The 19,436-nt window shown below is 42.3% G+C and overlaps 1 protein-coding gene across 2 annotated transcripts in view; it reads left to right on the top strand.

The window, feature by feature from the left end:
* Positions 1 to 19,436, top strand: part of IL7 (interleukin 7) — a 32,765-nt gene that overhangs the window by 3,727 nt on the left and 9,602 nt on the right. For both annotated transcript variants that reach the window (XM_087961916.1, XM_026691465.2), the window contains exon 2: positions 539 to 613. In XM_087961916.1, coding sequence (XP_087818042.1) covers positions 539 to 613 — 75 coding nt within the window. The remainder of the gene's footprint in view (positions 1 to 538; positions 614 to 19,436) is intronic.

Below are 19,436 nucleotides of genomic sequence, written 5' to 3'. Positions count from 1 at the left end.
CTGTTAGTAGGAATCTTAGTAACCTTTTCTCAAAACTGAAAAATCTCTGTAGCCATATTCTTTCCATATAAGGTTTAATTTCCAGTTCCTGATCATCTGTTTTGCTTTTCTCTGAAATTTTTTCAGTTTTCCTGATTATTTCTTAAATGTGGTCTCAGAATGGAAGCAGACTAAAATGGAACTATTGCTTCCTGTGATTTGGAAATTTAACTTCTTTGGAAGCAGCCTAAAATTATGCTTGCCTTTTAGCAGTTATGCCATACTGGTGACTCATATTCAGCATGTTATCATGTATAATTCTAACATACTTTCACACGTATTGTTCCAAACCCTATTACTATATGCTTGATTCCCTTTTCTAAGCAAAAAAAAGATTTCATCTCTATTTAATGTCATTTTGTTCTTTTTAATCTATTTCTTTAACCTTTCAAGGTAATTTTACTTGCTGTTTTTCTATTCTAGTGTATTGTCTTTGTGATAACTTTTATCTCATCTGCAGTTCTAATTAATACATGTTCCCTTTCTCTCTTCATCCAAGTCATTCATGAAAATGTGGAAGAATACCGAACACAGGATCTGAATCCTCTGGTATCCTGCCTGATACCTCACTCTGGTTTGTATATTTGTTTTCAAGTCTAAACTGCAGTACATTATTAATTATAATTGTATTAATCAGGAGCACTTTATAAAATTCTTTGATGTATTTTGTCCATAGGGTTCCTCCAATATACTAGGATGAAACAAAAAAACCCCCAAATTTAACAATGGTATGTTTTGATAGAGATGCTGAATATTAGTAATAATTCCATTAATTTCATGATACTTAGAGAACAACAATTTATTGTCAAATCTAAAATCTTCCCATTTATTGCATGTAATCCCTGCATTTTTTCACTTTCTCAAGGAAACAGATGGTGTTTGATTAGACAACTAGCAGTGCTTGTGGATGATTTGGCCCTGTAAATTTGAAGAACAAGGTCCTAACCCTTTGCCTTATATTTCTGTCAGGCCTGACTTGAATCTTCAATTCCCCCAGCTTCTCATGATGGCTTAGTGAAACATATATACTGTTATCAGAGAAAAGTGAGCCTTAGTAGAAATGGCATAATGCTATCTTTTTGCACAGCTGATATATTCATCATTTTTTAAAATTTGAATTGTGCTTGCCAAAATTTGTGTCTGCATGATTTTCAAAAGAATTTCCATTTGCTCTTATAAGTGATAATCCATCTCTTCTATAGACTGAGTAGTACTAGAGGTAAAACATTGCTTCATTTATTGGAACTGTTTTCAGCAAGATCAACAAGTTCATTTCCTTAAATTTCTGAGCATATGTAGCTATTTTTTTTACCATAAAGTACATTTGTTCCTCAATTTCTGCTTCTATTCCTTTTGAACAAGTTGTATGTCTCGCCTGTTACATTCTGAGAATCATTCTGCCAGGTCTCAGTTATCCTATTAACATATTTACGTTCCTGCAATATTAGAATTTAAGTTCATTTCACTTACGTTACATATTTTAAGCATGAATATGTCATAGTAAAGGATATTAATTTTATTCTATATTTGTTCTGGATTTCTGTCTCTAAACCCCCAAAAATTCATCTTCAAAATTCCCAATGACATTTAATATGCTTCAGCCAAGATTTTATACCCAGTCTATGAAATATAATTTATAATGTGGTAGCACTGGGGACTTCCGGTGGTGAGGTCATGGTGAAAGGGGGGAAGGAGAATGGTCTCTTCGGTTCCTGGAACCCGTTCTTTTGCTTTGGGGACCCTTCAGGGGTGTGAAGAGCCTGGACAGGCGAGTGGAATAGAGGGGAAGCCTGGACAATGGTGAGGTGAAAGGCGATTGTTCACTGCCATGAAAGGAAACTCCTGAAACCCAAAGTGAAAGTGCCTGTCATACTAGTATGGCAGACCGGAGGCTGTGACTAAGCCACAGATGAGAAGGAAGTGAAGAGATTTCTAACATATCGTGTCATTAAAGCTGATAAGAAAATCCCAGAGATGCAACGGTGGTGATTTGCCAAAAGAAAGTGAGTCCTGAATTTTTTACTGAAAAGGGAAGCCTCAGCAGGTGGGGAATCCCCAAGGAACGGGCGGCGATTCGGCAAAATTGCATAGACTGAAAAGATCGAGAAAAGAGAGAGCACAGAAATTTGAGTGAAAGTTTCCAGGAGGTGGCGAGGAAAGACGAGCGAATATACAGAGGAAGATATGGAAAAAAGAAAGAGGATTTGAAAGATTTAAAGAAGGAACCGGGAAAGCAGAGGCAGTGAAACGAGAAGGAAGTGGCAAGAATGGCAAGTGGAAGGACTGGACAGACATTTGATTGAAGGAGATGGTGAGACCTGTGAGGTGTGGAGAGGAGATCGACAAGATGGACACTGAACTGAAGGAGATTGAAAGGACAAAGAGAAAGTGTGAAGTATAAGATGGAGAAGAGAAACGGAAAGTAGCAGAAGGAAAGAGAAAATAGAGCTGAGACGTGAGGAAAGAGGAGGAATGAACGCTAGAGACAACATAATAGAAATTGGACTGAAAGATAGTTTCTGACTGTACTGACAGTGAGTGATTAAGTTTAAAACTTTGGATTGGTGGCTAAATCTGAATTAAGAAACCTAAGGAGCTTTGCGAAAAAACCCTGGATTTATAGATATTGTTTGATTAATTATGTCTGTAAGATAAGACATATATTTATAGTTATACACTATTTATATCCTGTGCTCTACTATAATTTATTATAATCTGCATTGATATATCTGTACTGAAATATTTATACTACTTCTATATCTATGCATAATTAAATTCTAACTTATAACCAATAACCATATTTTTTTCTTTCCTTCTGTAAGAGAAATATTGATTAATTAGTTTGTTATATTGATAAGAGTGCTATTGTTATTTTACTTATTGGAACATTAATGAATTGTTACATACGTTAAATCTAAAATATTTAGTATTTAATAGAATTGATTAAGAACATTTAGTATATGGATTAAAAGGAATTATAATATGTATATAAACAGGACAAATAGGATAGGAATAGTGAAAAAGAGCTTGGCTGAGAGGTAGATAGGTATGTTTTGTGATTGGTAGGGATACAGTAAATTGGGAAGGTTTAAATGTTTAAGATAAGGAAAACTCGATAAATTGGGGAAGGTTTTAAAGAAAAAACAAGTAGAAACAAGTAGAAAAGGAAAAGAAAAAAAAAGAGATCAACCAAAGTAAAACTTTGAAATAGAACATAAAGTGGATGCTAGTGTGGGCAGAAGCAAATAGAAGTTTCAAAAACATGACAAGTGCCATAACATCAACCTTGAGAATGACAAAGAAGACATCACCCAGCCTAGTATTGACAGTCTCATCCACTGCTGGCCAGAAGACGATTGAGGGAATATTGGGGGCCGAAAAGCAAAGTACAACGTCCAACATGCACACAATACAAACATCATTGCTGGCAATCCAAGAGAACATGGTGAAGTTGCAGGAGCACCAGATGAAGATGCAGGAGAACATATCAAGGAACCATGTGGAAATGAAGGGGAACATCAACAAGTTAGAAGACAAAGTAGACACAGTACAACAAACTTGAGAAAAATGAACAAAAATTACAAGTAGTGGAAACGAGATCAGAGCAAAATGAGAAGAAACTGGAGTTAGTAGATAGAAAGATGACGACAATGAATAAGGAATTAGAGGAACAAATTATACATCTCGAAATGGACCGTGCTGCTTTCTACTTGAGGTTCCAGAATATCATGGAGAACAGAGAGGAAGATCTGAGCACTATCATGGCAGATCTAATTGCACCAGTTTTACAGAGAGAAAGTTGAGAGATCTTGCTAGAAATTGATGAAGCCTACAGAATTCAAACCAGCTATGCGAGACATAATGGACTACCACGAGAAGTCTATGTTAGGTTTTCTAGGAAGAAGGTACGGGACATAATATACAAAATAACGAGGGATGAACCGTTAATATATAAAGATAAAGAGATACAAACTTTAAAACAGATCCCGAAGAAAGTATGTGAGTACAGAAGAGATTATAAATTTCTGGCAACACAACTGATTAAAAGAAATGTAGCATTTCAATGGCTTATACTGGAAGGGATGTTAGTAACATGGCAGGAGAAGAGGCTGAAAATAGACAATTTGGATAAAGCACAGGACCTGTATGACCAAATAGTAGGAACGGAAGACAAAAGCAGTAGCAAGGATGAGCTGGAGACAGGAAGCCAAGAAGACCAACAACAGGAACTAGGAGAAACGGAACAAGAAGAAGTAAAGAGGAAATTGAATAAGGAGAAAAGGAAGGAATGAAACTAAGACCACACCCATAAAGAGATACGAGAATTAATAGAAGGCAGATACCAACTCGTAGGTAGGATGATGGAAGATGAAACCAGGCTAATATCATTAAACATCAATGGACTGAACTCACCTATTAAAAGAAAACAAATACTAACGAGATTGGCTAAACAAAAAGCAGAAATAATATACCTGCAAGAAGTGCATATTAAAGAACAGTTTTGGAAATGCTTAGAGTACCCCAAACTAGGAAGGTTATTTACAGCTCTGGCGGATCAGAAACAGAGAGAGATAGCTGTATACATCAAAGAAAGAATAAAGGCATTAGAAAAATATGTAGACCCCAATGGAAGAGTGCTGATACTTGAATTAGTAATATGTCAGAAACCAATGTTATTAGTTGTAATTTATGCCCTGAATGAAAATCAAAGTCAATTCTATAGTAATTTACATGATAAAATTTTAGAAATTGGACAAGTAAATATATGTATAGTGCTGCATTTTAATGCAGTGGCAGACATAAGAAAGGATTATATTAGTTGTATAAAAAATAAAAAGAAAAGGAAAAGCCTGCCAACATCCTTCTTTGAGATGACTCAGGAATTGAATCTGGTGGAGCAATGGAGGAGATTAAATTTGGGGAAAAAAGAATATACCTTCTATTCCAATCTGCATAAGTCGTGGTCACGATTAGATATGGCGTGGATGAATGTAGAACTAGGAAATGAATTAGAGTCAGTAGAGATTATGACAAATTTATGGGCAGACCACAATCCATTAAAAATAATTTGAAAGGGAAGGAAAAAATGATGAACATTAAACCCCCAGATCATAAAAGAGAAAAAAAATTGTGTCAAAAATTAAATCAGAAATGGAGCTATTTTTTAAGGAGAATGCTGTCCAACAAACCTCAATACAGATATTATGGGACACAGGAAAAGCTTATTTGAGGGGAATAACAATAGCCTGTATGGCTAAAAGAATAAAGAAAGGTGGGGAAAACAAAATAGGCTACAGGAGGAGATTAAAGAGTTAGAAAGCAGATTACCAAAAACACCACAAGATGAGAAAATGCGAATGGAGATGATTCTAGTTAAGCATAAGTTAAATATTATGAACCAGGAAGAGAGTGTAAAGGAGGTCAAAAGAGCGAAAAAGAATTTTTTTGAGCATGCTAATAAGCCTGGGAGGTGGTTAACCTACAAGTTAAAAATAGAAAGAGAGAAAAGGCTCATTCAGGAGCTGGGAGATGAAAACGGAAAACTACAATATTGAATGCAGAGATTCAAAATATTCAAAAATATTTTGAACAATTATACAAGGAGGATAAGATGAACAAAGACAATATAAAACAATATTTGAAAGAGAAAGGTCTACCAAAGATAAGTAAAGAACAGAGGGACATATTAAATAGAGAAATAACACCCATAGAATTAGATATGGCGGTTAAAAAACAGAAAAATAATAAGACTCCAGGACGAGATGGTCTTCCGACAGAAATTTATAAATGTTTGTATGAATGTTTTGCACCAGTGATGTTGGAGCTGTATAATGATGTATTGGAGTAGGCCAAGCTACCCGAATCATGGACAGAAGCATATACTTTGTTAAACCCCAAGAAGACACTGATTGCAACCAAATTAAAAACTATAGGCCAATCTCGTTATTGTAGATTATAAGATATTCGCAACAATAATGTCTGAAAGGTTGAAAGTAGTACTAAATGATCTTATACATTCAAATCAGAACAGCTTTCTACCTTCCAGATAGATAAGAAATAACATAAGAATAGTGCTTAATGTATTAGAATACTATGGCCCACCCAGAAAAGCAGGCAGCATTGATTTTCTTGGATGCTCAGAAAGCATTCGACAATCTCAATTGGCAGTTCCTAATTCAACAGGTAGAGAATATGGGGTTTAGCATCAAATTTAGAAAAATGATCAGCATTGTATACTCAAACCAAAAAGCCAAGGTGATTATAAATGGAGAGACTACGGAAAGTTTTAAGATAAGGAAGGGTGTATAGCAGGGATGTCCAATGTCGCCTCTACCTTTCATTTTGACTCTGGAAGTGCTATTAAGCCAGATCAGACAAAACACGGAAATAGGTAGATTGAGGATTAAAGGAGAAGAATATAAAGTACAGGTGTTTGTGGACGACCTGGTGTTTTTTTATTGAAGAACCAATGGAGACAGGGATAAATTTATTACAAGAATTGGAGGAATATGGGGCAGTAGCAGGATTAAAAAATAATAAGGAAAAAACCAAAATATTAGCTAAAAATTTGACAGAAAGACAGAAAAAAGACTTAGAAGAAAAAATGGGATTGCAGATGGTTAAAAAAAAACCTAAATATTTGGGAATTTGGCTTATCAGGGAGATGTTCCTCTATAAAGGAGGACAATTATAAGAAATTACTTCAACAGATAAAGAAGGACCTGACAAACTGGGGGAAATTACAACTGTCTTTATCAGGGCGGATAGCAGCGATAAAAATGAATATTCTAGCAAAATTTACTATACTATTTTCAGACAATTCCTATAAAATTAGATTTAAGTTTTTTTCAGGAGCTAAACAAGATAGTTATGAAATTCATATGGCTGGGTAAAAAAGCATGAATAAGTCTAAAAACGCTACAAGATAGTAGAAGTAGAGGCGGAATAAGTCTAAAAACGCTACAAGATAGTAGAAGTAGAGGCGGACTTGGACTCTCAAAATGGGAACTGTATTACCAAGCAGCAGTACTATTATGGGTGAATGAATGGATAAATTTGAAAAACAAAAGAACTTTGGCAATTGAGGGCCATGACCTCCAAGCAAGGTGGCATGCCTTTTTATGGGACAAAAAAAAACAAGACACATTCATACTTCCATAGACATTTGATAAAGAGAATCACGACTGCAAACTTAGGAAAAGGTCAAAAGAAAACATTATATGAAGATACCAAAATGGGTCTCACCAATGGAAGCAATATTACATCCAAATATGAGAGATACAAGGAAAATGGTCAGATATGAAGAACTATTAGATAATCAGGGGAAGTTAAAAACGATTGATAAATTAAAAGAACAAGACATAATTATAGATTGGTGGTCATACTTACAAATTCAGACAAAATTTAGGAAGGACTTAGAAGAACAAGGGATAGAAAAGGACTTACAACAACTGGACCAAATTTTGTCAGGTAAGGAGATAAAATTTATAACCATGTATAACTATTTGTTGGAAGTAGAATTAGAAGAGGAAATAGTAAAGGGATCAATGATTGCCTGGGCAAATATGTAGGGCATAATATAAATTTAGAGGATTAGAGAAAAAATGTGGATTGACAACTGTAAATTGATATTGTCAACAGCATTTAAAGGAAATCAATATAAAATGTTTTGTAGGTGGCACCTAGCCCCAGCAAGACTGGCCAAAATGTATCCAAATACAAAAGCAGAATGTTGGAAGTGTAAACACAAAGAAGGAAAGTTCTTCCATATGTGGTGGCAGTGTCCAGAGGTTAAAAAATATTGGATGAGGGTACAAAGATGGTTATGAGACATTACAGAGCACAAATTAGAACTTGAATGGGAAATATTCTTATTAGGAATAATTAAGGGAAAATTGAGCAAGGTCATTTACAGTATTTATTTGATTTGTCAGTTGCTTACAAGATAATAGGTATAAATATAAACATAGTTATGAATACATGGATACATATAAGAAAATAAAAGAAACAATAGGACAGGGACGGTAGGCACTTTGGTGTGCTTATGCACGCCCCCTACAGACTTCTTAGGAAAGGGATGAGGTCAAGAGTAGACAGTCTAAGGTTTTTGGGGTTTGGGGAAGAAACCAGGGGTGGGTTTCTACCAGTTCTGTCCATCTCTGTAGAACCGGTAGCTCTGAAGAGCAGCAGCCATAGAACCGGTTCTATGTCTGCTGATGTTTTTGCCCACCCGCCTGCCCAGGCTCTTACCTGACCTTTATTTCCTGTGTTTTCAACTTCAGCTGCCGCACGAGGCACAGCTGCAGTTTAAAAAGCAGGAAAAAAGATGCTTTTCAAATGCTGCTTCTCTGCACACAGTGTGCTGATGACAATTTACAGGCATGTGCGCGCAGCGTGCAGGGAAGCACATCGTAAATCACCGAACCTCATAAATCACTGAACCGATAGTTAACCCTGTCAGATCCCACCCCTGGAAGAAACCACAGAGTCAGGTAGAGTATTCCAGACATTGACCACTCTGTTGCTGAAGTCATATTTCCTGCAATCAAGTTTGGTGTGGTTAACCTTGAGTTTGTATCTATTGTGTGCTCTTGTATTGTTATGGTTGAAGCTGAAGTATTCATTGACAGGTAGGACGTTGCAATGTATGATTTTATATACTATATTTAGATCGGACTGAAGGCAGCACAGTTCTAGGTTTTCTAGGTCTAGAATTTCAAGTCTGGTGGCATAAGGTATTCTGCAATGAGTAGAGGAGTGGAGAATTCTTCTTGTGAAATATTTCTTGACTTTCTCAACTGTGTGAATATCAGATACGTAATGTGGGTTCCAGACTGATGAGCTGTATTGGTCTAGCAAATGTTTTGTATGCTCTAGTTAGTAGTGTTATATTATCAGAGAAAAAGCTATATAGAATTAGGTTAACAACTCTTAATGCCTTTTTGGTTATGTGGCTACATTGGGCTCTAGCACTTAGATCATTAGAGATGAGTATTCCAAGGTCCTTTACAGAGCTTGGATCATCAACAAGGTCTTGACCATTTAGCTTGTATTTTATTTTCTGATTTTTTTTTTGCCAATATGTAAGACAGAGCATTTATTTGTTGAGATTTGAAGTTGCCATTTGTTTGACCATTCTGATACATAGCCGAGGTCTTTTTGAAGGGTAGCAGAATTATCCGTGGTGTTGAATAGCTTTACATCATCAGCGAAGAGAACACAATTGCTCTTAATATGATCACAGAGGTCATTTATGTAGAGTATGAAGAGAGTTGGTCCTAGAACACTGCCTTGAGGGACACCACTGTTGACAGGTACAGAATTTGATAGGACGTTTCCAATTTTGACGATTTGTTGTCTGTTTGACAGGAATGCTTCTATCCAGTTATGCAGGTGTCCAGAGATACCGTAAGATTTTAGTTTTAGTAGTAGTTTGTCATGTACCACTGAATCAAAGGCTTTACAGAAGTCTATGTAGATTGTGTCTATTGTTTTGCCCTGATCGAGTTGTGTAGTCCATATGTTTTTGCAGTATAAGAGTTGCAGATTACAGGATAGTTTTTTTCTGAAACCAAATTGTTTATTAGAGAGTAGGTTGTTTGTCTCTAAGTGGAGGATAATGGATTGGTTAATAATTGATTCCATGACTTTACAGGTGACGCAGCATAAGGAGATTGGTCTGTAATTTTCAACTAGACTGGGGTCTCCCTTTTTGAAGATGGGGATGACCGTGGCTAGCGACCATAGATTTGGCAAGGAGCTGGTCCTGAAAGATATTTCAAAGATTATGCTTAGAGGTTCGGCTATGGCAGCGGATAGCTTTTTTAAGAAGTAGGTACATATTCCGTCCCGTCCTATGGATAGAGATGGTTTTAGATTGCGTAGTGCTTTTTCAACATTGTTTTCTGTAAAATCAGTATTTATTAGATCATTGCAGTTGTCTGTGGTTCGGCTAGGAAATTCTGGGCATGATCCATTGCTGTTTACAAATACTGAGCCAAAGAATGTGTTAAAGAGGTTTGCTTTAATGGTGTCATCATTACAGTCTTTACAATTAGGCCTTTCAGGGGTGGGATGGACCTTGAGTCTTTTAGTTTGTTGTTTACAAAATTGTAGAAAGTGCAGGTGGAATTGGTGCGTAGGTTTTCCTCTTGTTTAATGTGATAATTGGTGCAGTCAGTATTTATCTGGTGGCATAAATTTTTGTATCGGCTTTTGAAGTTGGCAACATGACCAGATTTGTTTTTTCACCAAAGTGATCTCTTTTTGGATTGAAGCTTCCTTATTGTTATGGGTAATCTGTTTTTTTCTGGTTTTGGGAATTGTTATTGGTACATATAGTTTGATGACTCTTTTGACTTCAAGTAAAAATATGTTGTAATGGTCTTCTCAAGGTCCATCCCTCCCTTGATAGGACCTGATGGTAAAGACTGCAACGACGACACCATTAAAGCCAACATCTTTAACACATTCTTCGGCTCAGTATTTGTAAACAGCAATGGATCATGCCCAGTATTTCCTAGCCGTACCAGAGATAACAATAATGATCTAATACATATGGATTTCACAAAAGACAATGTTGAAAAATCACTACGCAATCTAAAACCATCTCTATCTATTGGACCGGATGGAATATGTGCCTACTTCTTAAGAAAGCTATCCGCTGCCATAGCCAAACCTCTAAGCATAATCTTTGAAAAATCTTTCAGGACCAGCTCCTTGCCTAACCTATGGTCACAAGCCACAGTCATCCCCATCTTCAAAAAGGGAGACCCAAGCCTAGTTGAAAATTACAGGCCAATCTCCTTATGCTGCGTCACCTGTAAAGTCATGGAATCAATTATTAACCAATCCATCATCCTCCACTTAGAGACAAATAACCTACTCTCCAATAAACAATTTGGTTTCAGAAAAAACTATCCTGTAATCTACAACTCTTACACTGCAAAAACATATGGACGACACAACTCGACCAGGGCAAAGCAATAGACGCAATCTACATAGACTTCTGTAAAGCCTTTGATTCAGTGGTACACGACAAACTACTCCTAAAAATAAAAATCCTATGGTATCTCTGGACAACTGAATAACTGGATAGAAGCATTCCTGTCAAACAGACAACAAATGGTCAAAATCGGGAGCGTCCTATCAAATCCAGTACCTGTCAATAGTGGTGTCCCCCAAGGCAGTGTTCTAGGACCAACTCTCTTCATACTCTACATAAACGACCTCTGTGATCATATTAAGAGCAATTGCGTTCTCTTCGCTGATGATGTAAAGCTGTTCAATACCACAGACAATACTGCTACCCTACAAAAAGATCTTGACTATGTATCAGAATGGTCAAACAAATGGCAACTTCAAATCTCAACAAATAAATGCTCTGTCTTACATATTGGCAAAAAAATCAGAAAATAAAATACAAGCTGAATAGTCAAGAACTTTTTGATGACCCAAGCTCTGTAAAGGACCTTGGAATACTCACCTCTAATGATCTAAGTGCTAGAGCCCACTGCAACTACATAGCCAAAAAGGCATTAAGAGTTGTTAACCTAATCCTACGTAGCTTTTTCTCTGGTTATATCACACTACTAACCAGAGCATACAAAACATTTGCTAGACCAATACTCGAATACAGTTCATCAGTCTGGAACCCACATTACCTATCTGATATTAGCACAATTGAGAAAGTCCAGAAATATTTCACAAGAAGAGTTCTCCACTCCTCTACTCGTTGTAGAATACCTTATGCCACCAGACTTGAAATTCTAGAACTAGAAAACCTTGAATTACGCCGTCTTCGGTCTGACTTAAGCAGGGTATATAAAATCATACATTGCAATGTCCTACCTGTCAATGAATACTTCAGCTTCAACCATAACAACACAAGAGCACACAATAGATACAAACTCAAAGTAAACCGCACCAAACTTGATTGCAGGAAATACGACTTCAGCAATAGAGTGGTCAATGTCTGGAATACTCTACCCGACTCTGTAGTTTCTTCCCCAAACCCCAAAAACTTTAACCTTAGACTGTCTACTATTGACCTCACCCCTTTCCTAAGAGGTCTGTAGGGGGCGTGCATAAGCGCACCAACGTGCCTACCGTCCCTGTCCTATTGTTTCTCTTATTCTTTTATTTTTCTTATATGTACCCATTTCATTTATTCACAACTATGTATACACTTATACTTATTATCTTGTAAACAATTGGCAAATCAAATAAATAAATAAAATAAATAAATAATACAGTATTGCATCCAGTGAATAGAAATTGCCAATTAAGGGATGAGAGATCGTTGTCTATAAGATCGTAGTTGCCTTTTTTGAAGTTATAATTGGGAATTACATCGTTGTGGTGATTTTTGTGTGGATGTATGTTGAGACAAAAGTCAATCATGTTGTGGTCACTGTTGGAAAAGGGTTCTATAATTTGTATTCCATAAATTGAATTCAAACTATTGCAGAAGATGAGATCGAGGCAGTTGTTAAGTCTAGTATTGTTGGTTACTAGTTGTTCTAGTCCCAGATTTGTTACATCATTGTAGAAGGCTGCACGTATGGGTTCAGTGTTACATTTGTTTAGGGTCCAGTTAATATGCCCATGTTAGTAGTGAATTTAGCTTAATTACATGTTCGATGTCATAATCAGGGGCTGTGTAACATAGTAAGAATCGAAATGTGATATTTAAGGACAGTTCACAGATGATGGTCTCAGGAAGAGCAAGCTCCTGGGTAACTTGGATGTTTTTTAGATGTAAGGACTTTTTATAGAAGATAGCAACACCTCCTCTACGGATTTCACGATCTGATCGGTAAACATGATAGTCTCTTATTGAGGTAATGGAGTCAGGGAGAGATGTGTTGAGCCATGTTTCACAGAAAAATATGATGTCGAATTTTGCTGTATTTAATAAGAGGAGAAATTCAGGTATTTTATTCACAAGGCTTCTTGCATTGGGTAGCTTGCATTTAAGGCCATTTGTAGTTTGAATTGAGGTAGTTAGGTCATCCGATACATCATTATACATATCATAACTGCAGCAAGAATAGCCTTCGCACAGGGATGGAAGAAGGAAAAGATACCATTTGAAGAAGACTTGACATAAAAAATAATGGATTGTGTGGAACTGGATAAACTCACAATGGAGTTAAGAGGCAAAGATGATTTGGACTATTATGCGGTTTGGGATAGCTGGTACAAATGGGTGGAGGATAGAAATAAGAGCTGATGTTTATGTTTAAAAGGAGAGATATGTATGTATTAATGACATGAACACTGTTAATGTGAATAGACTGGGGCGTTGGTCCTTACCTGATACGCCCCTTCTAGGCGAGCCGCGAGGAGCATCCAGACTGTGGGATGTGCTTCTGAGTCCTCTTCTTTCAGGCTGAGCTTTAGACGAGGAAACGCTCCGCCCTCCCACGTGGCATCGCGCAGCGCCTCCCCAGTTTTTTGCGATAACGAGAAGAGAAGTTATTAATCCTATCTAATCAACTATTGGCTCCTTGGCTGAAAACAGGAGTCCCCACCAGACGGAGATGCTAGGGTGGGGCTGGATGCTCCTCGCGGCTCGCCTAGAAGGGGCGTATCAGGTAAGGACCAACGCCCATTCTCCTCGAGCCGCTCGGAGCATCCAGACTGTGGGACATACCAAAGCTTGGCTGTCCTATGGGTGGGACTCCGTCTGGCCCGAAGGCCCCTCCGGATCATTGACAACCCTCTGTAAGACCCGCCGGCCAAAGGAGGCCTCAGCTGAGGCATACGTATCGATCTTGTAATGCCTGATAAACGGGACGGAGAGGCCCAGGTGGCTGCCCTACAAATGTCAGCAATGGGGGCTTGTGTGGCCCAGGCCGAAGTGGCTGCACTCCTGGTGGAATGGGCAGTTATTCCACCGGGTGCCGGCAGAGAATGGGAAAGGTAACACCTGGCGATGGTCGCCCTGATCCAGCGGCTGATAGTGGAAGGAGAAACCTTGAGCCCTAGTGTCTTGGGTTGAAAGGACAGGAAAAGAGATTCCGACCTTCGTAAGGACTGAGTGCGCTTAATATATATACGCAAGGCCCGTCTAACATCTAGGGTGTGCCAAAGAACCTCCCTGTTCCCGGAGGGTCTAGGGCAAAATTTGGTAGAACCAGTTCCTGAGATCTATGGAAGGGCGAGTTAACTTTGGGTAGGAAAGTGGGGTCAGGCCGCAGGACGACCCGGTCTGCATGGAACACACATAGATCGCTCCTGACTGACAGAGCTGCTAATTCCGACACTCGACGAGCAGAAGTGATGGCTACTAGAAAAACTACCTTAAAGGTGAGGAACTGAAGAGATGACTCCCTCAAAGGCTCAAACGGAGAACGTGTAAGAGAAACTAGGACCTTGTTGAGGTCCCATGTGGGAAACCTGTGAACAGTGGGAGGGCACAGGTTGGTGGCACCCCTAAGGAAGGATCTAACCCGGGGTGATGGGAAAGGGAGCCGTAGTTATCACAGGAGACCACTGTTGAGAGGGCAGAGACTTGTCGTCTCAGGGTGTTAGGTGCAAGCCCCTTGCGAAGGCCTTCCTGAAGAAATTCCAGAATCTGAGCCACGGAAGGAGAGAGAGGGTCAACCTGGGACCCACTACACCACTTGCAGAACCCCTTCCAAGTGGCATCATAAATTGCAGTAGTGGAGGGTCGCCTGGCGGCCAAAATAGTGTCGATGACATGGCTTGATAGGTTCTCGCTAGTCAGACGGATCCGCTCAACTTCCAGACGGCTAACTGTAGCCATTGAGGCTCCGGATGTAGAAGGGGCCCCTGAGAGAGGGAGACCCTGTCCGGGGATCCGCCATGGGGGCGCTACCGATAGGTTGCGGAGGTCCGCAAACCACGGTCGCCTGGGCCAATAGGGAGCCACCAGGAGAAGGTCTGCCCTCTCCTGAATGAGCTTCTGAATGACTCTGGGCACTAGCGGGAGCGGAGGGAAGGCATATAGGAGCCCTGGGGGCCATGGGCAGCGCAGAGCATTGTGGTTCTCCGCCCGTGAGACGGATACCGGGAGAAAAACCGTGGAAGTTGTGTGTTGGATGGGGAAGCGAACAGATCCACCACTGGAAGGCCGAATATCTTGGACGCTTCCTCGAACAGGGATGGATGAAGTCGCCATTCTGCTTGGTCCACCGTGGCCCTGCTCAGCCAGTCCGCCTGGGTATTGTCTATCCCGGAGATGTGTTCGGCTTTTAGTGATAGAAGGTTGGCCTCTGCCCAGCGGCAAAGGCGCCGGCTTCCTCATCAGTTGAATTGACTGGGTGCCCCCTTGCCTGTTGATATGGGCCTTGGCCGTGACGTTGTCTGTGAGAACGAGAACATGGCGACTGCGGATCTGGGGGAAGCAGCGCAGAGCCAGATGGACGGCATGGAGCTCTAGCCAGTTGATGCTGCATCTTTGTTCGGTCGGCGACCATTTGCCTTGCGCCGAGAGTGAGTTGAGATGAGCGCCCAACCGGATAGACTTGCGCGGTAGTGACGGTGAGTCTTTGAGGCTCCGCAAAGAGGTGGCCTCTGTTGATGGCGGGATTGGTCCACCAGAGAAGAGACGTGAGGACCTTTGGAGGGACCTTGACTCTGATCTTCGAGTTGCTTCTTCCGGATCTTTGGAACGGGAGCAGGAACCACTGGAGGGGCCTGCTGTGTAAGCGGGCCCAGGGAATAATAGAGATGCATGACACCATTTTTCCCAACAATCTAGAGAGGTCAAGCAAGGCCACCCTCCTAGAACGTCTAATTTGTTTGACCAGGGTTTGAATGCTAAGAAACCTCTCTGGGGAGAGAAAAACTCTCTCTGAGACCGAATCAATTATGGCACCCAGGTGGTTGATTCGGGTGGAAGGGGTAAGTTGGCTCTTTGCCAATTGACTAGAAACCCGTGTGCCCGTGGGGCGGAAAGGGTGACCCTGGTATCCCTGACTGCCTGGGACTTGGACGGGGACAGGATAAGGATATCGTCCAAGTAGCAGTGGAGGCGGACGGGAATGCTCCTGAGGTGGGCCGCCAGGGCCGCCAGGACCTTGGTGAAGGTCCTGGGGGCCGAGGCCAGCCCAAAGGGTAGGGCCACGTATTGATAGTGAAGGCCATTATAACAGAACCTAAGGAATTTGTGATGAGAGGGCCTGATAGGAATATGAAGGTATGCCTCAGAGAGATCTATGGAGGACAGCCAGTCTCCCCGCCTGGTGCCTAGGAGAATGGATTGCAAGGTGTGCATTTTGAATTTGCGCTGGATAAGGTGACGGTTGAGCCGTTTCAGGTCTAGGATGGCTCTCCAGCCCCCAGAATGTTTGGGCACGACAAAGAGATGGGAGTAAAATCCCTTTCCTCTCTGAGCCGGAGGGACAGGTTGAATGGCCTGAATATCAAGCAGGTGATGGATGGCTGCATCCATTAATGCACGTTTGGTGGGATCCCCTGAGGAGGGGGATGGGAAGAAACGATCAGGGGGAGTGGATTTGAACTCGAGGGCGAGACCAAACCTTATTGTGTCTCTAACCCATGCATCGGAAGTGGATTTGTCCCATTGGGCGGCGAAGTGGCTGAGGCGGCCACCAATGGGGAGGGAGAAGGAGGCTCTACCTTCTGCGGTAGGGCCTTCCTCCCGTACCCGAAAGGGTCTCTTATAACCACCCCTCGCCTGGTCCTGTCGCCTGAGTCCGTGCGATCCTGGGATCGGAAGGAAGGGGTCGGGGGAATCTGGGCGGGAAGGGGGGTTGGTAGAAAGGGCGGGGAAAGCTCCTCCGAAAGGGCTGAGAGCCCCTGGTCTCCGATCTTCGAAGAAGGGAAGGCAAGTACTTCCTCTTGCTGCGACCCTCGACCAGCAGGGGTTCGAGGGCCGGGCCAAACAGTTTGTCTCCTGTAATAGGGGCAGTGGCCAGCTTGACCTTATTCTTTACGTCCGCCTGCCAGTGTTTGAGCCATAGCAGGCGACGAGCCGTGACGTGGGACGTGATGGCCCTGGAAGAGAATTTCACCGACTGGTAAGTGGCGTCAGCCGAGAACTCGGCTGCAGCCACTAGCTTCGCAATGTCCTGGTGCGCCCTCAGGTTGGAAGCAGGGACGTGTTCCCTGAGCTGACGTAGCCAGCGGATAGAGGACCTAGTGAAAAAAGAGGCGGCGGTAGCTGACTTAATGGCCCAGGCGTCGGATAGGTGGGCCCTGCGCAGGGCCAGCTCCACCCGCTTATCCTCAGGTTTCAAGGCCTCTAGGGCCTCACTAGGTGTAGAGGAGGAAGCTAGACCCACAATAGGGTCATCGACCTCTGGAATGTTCAGGAGGCTGGACAGTGCCGAATCGAGATTAAAGAACCTCTTGTCTTGGCTAGAGGGTGTGGGAGGGGTCCCTGTGGAGGATAGTTGCTTCACTACCAGATCTACGAATATGGGGGGGGAAGGGATGACCTCAGCTTCAACCACTGGTTGGGTGAAAATGGAATCTTCTGGGCCCTCTGGGATGGGGGGGAGGTCAGCAGGGGCCTGGGAAAGAAGGCCCGAGACATTCTTGGCCTTAAGAAGGAGGGACTTGAACATGTGTGGTTTGAAGAGCCCCCAAAGGAGGGTTGGTCAGTCGAAGTGCCCTCGCCCTCGGACATCTCCCCTCCATGATGTCAGTCTCTAAGGGAGGTTCACTGTAGCGGGAGGAACCCATCTGGGAATCCTCCTCCTTGAAATCCCTAAAGTCCCCTTCCTCCTCAACCTGGGCCCCAACCGGAGGAGGGCTGTCCCTCTGAGAGAGTACCTGAGCAACCGGGGGGACCGGTTGTGGAAGGGATCTGATAGACAAGGAGTCGTGCTCGGAGACTCGAGGAGAGAAGCCTGATCTGGACATGTGCTGTAGTTCCTCTATAACACTCTGGCGGATGGCTGATTCCATCCAAGCCCTGATGTGAGGTGGCACCTCAGATGTAGAAGGTTCGTCCTGGCGCAGACCAGCAGCCGTGGGTGTAAAAGTGGCTTCGGTGTCAGACTCATCGTAGGACCGGGGGTCGGGAGACCCTGGGGCGAACTGCGCCTAGGTAGGGAAGAAAGGCCTGGGGGAGAGGTTGAATAGAGGTAGGGGTGGAGGAGGAGGTAGAGACGGTTCAGAGCGGGACTCCCTTGAACGCCTGTCGAACTCTTTTTCTAACGCCTTGTGGCGCCTTTAAGGCGCCACGTTGAGAGGCCTTGGAAGGTTCCTTGTCCTTTCTAGAGCCCTTAGGTTCCTTGTCCTGCTTGCGCAAATAGTGGGACTTTGCCTTGGCCTTCAATGAAGGACGTTTAGAGGAATTGTCGTCTGCCATATTGAACAATAGAGATTAATAAGGGCGGTTGGCTCGCCCAGATCAGGCCTGGATAAGGCCGGGTGAGGATGAGGCTGGCCCGCTCCCCCTTTTGGAATTTTACTTGTACAGAGATAACAGAAATATATATATATATATTTAGCTATGTAATCCTGTTTTGTTCCTTTCTGTAGTGCTTTTTATATTCTTTATATCAGCTGAATATACAGGTACTCCGATATATCCAATATCTTAAGAGAAAAATTGCTGTACCAAAAATATTATTTCTTTTTTGTTATTATTCCTTTTGTATTTGGATCAAATATAAATTCTATTATAGTTATTTCCTTGGATGTATATCTCTCAGTGCCAAATCAGTCGAATAACGCCTGAGGCCTAGAGTTGAATAGGAGGCCTCTGGCAGCCAGCCTCCAGACAACAGAAGAAAAAAACCGGAGGGGGGGGGAGGCTGCAACTTCGCCCCGAAAAGGGCTGCGGGAGGCCAACAAGCACTAACCAAGACTAGCCAGGCAGTTCGATGGGCAGCTAGGCTTTAACCCTAGGCCTGGAGATTTAATTCACCGCAGCTGAATATTAAATAAAAAAGAAACTTTCAGCGCCCGGCCACGAGGTGGAGCCAAAATGGCGTCCTCGAGCTGAACTGCCTGGGCGCCTTCGGGACGGAAGAAAAGGAAGGCTTGGCCGGTCAGCTCGGCGCTCCTAAAGCCCTAGGGGCGATAGCCCTCCCGGTTGGCGTTTAGGGTGGGGGGGAATCCAGCGGAGGAGCGCGTGCCACAGGCAACGCGCAGGCAGCGACGCGATCTGATAAGGGTGGGGGGCGTCGCTGAAGGCGCTGCGAGCCCGCAACTTCGCCCTGAGGACAGGGAAAAAATTTCCCTTGAGTCCTGACCCTTTGCGCAGGAGGAGGAAGGAAGCAAACCTTATTAGGACGGAGGATTCAATGAAACAGCCAAGGAGCTCTTTGAAACGCAGCCTGATTCTTCGAGGCTGAGCAAAAGACTGGGGAGACGCTGCGCGATGCCACGTGGGAGGGGCGGAGCGTTTCCTCGTCTAAAGCTCAGCCTGAAAGAAGAGGACTCAGAAGCAC

Source organism: Notechis scutatus, chromosome 3, assembly GCF_049901735.1.
Source record: "Notechis scutatus isolate UNSWTSFEM ecotype Mainland chromosome 3, rNotScu1.2, whole genome shotgun sequence".
In the NCBI taxonomy this organism is placed as follows: domain Eukaryota; kingdom Metazoa; phylum Chordata; class Lepidosauria; order Squamata; family Elapidae; genus Notechis; species Notechis scutatus.
Note: the sequence above shows the minus strand (reverse complement) of the source record. Positions and strands in the feature narration are given on the sequence as shown.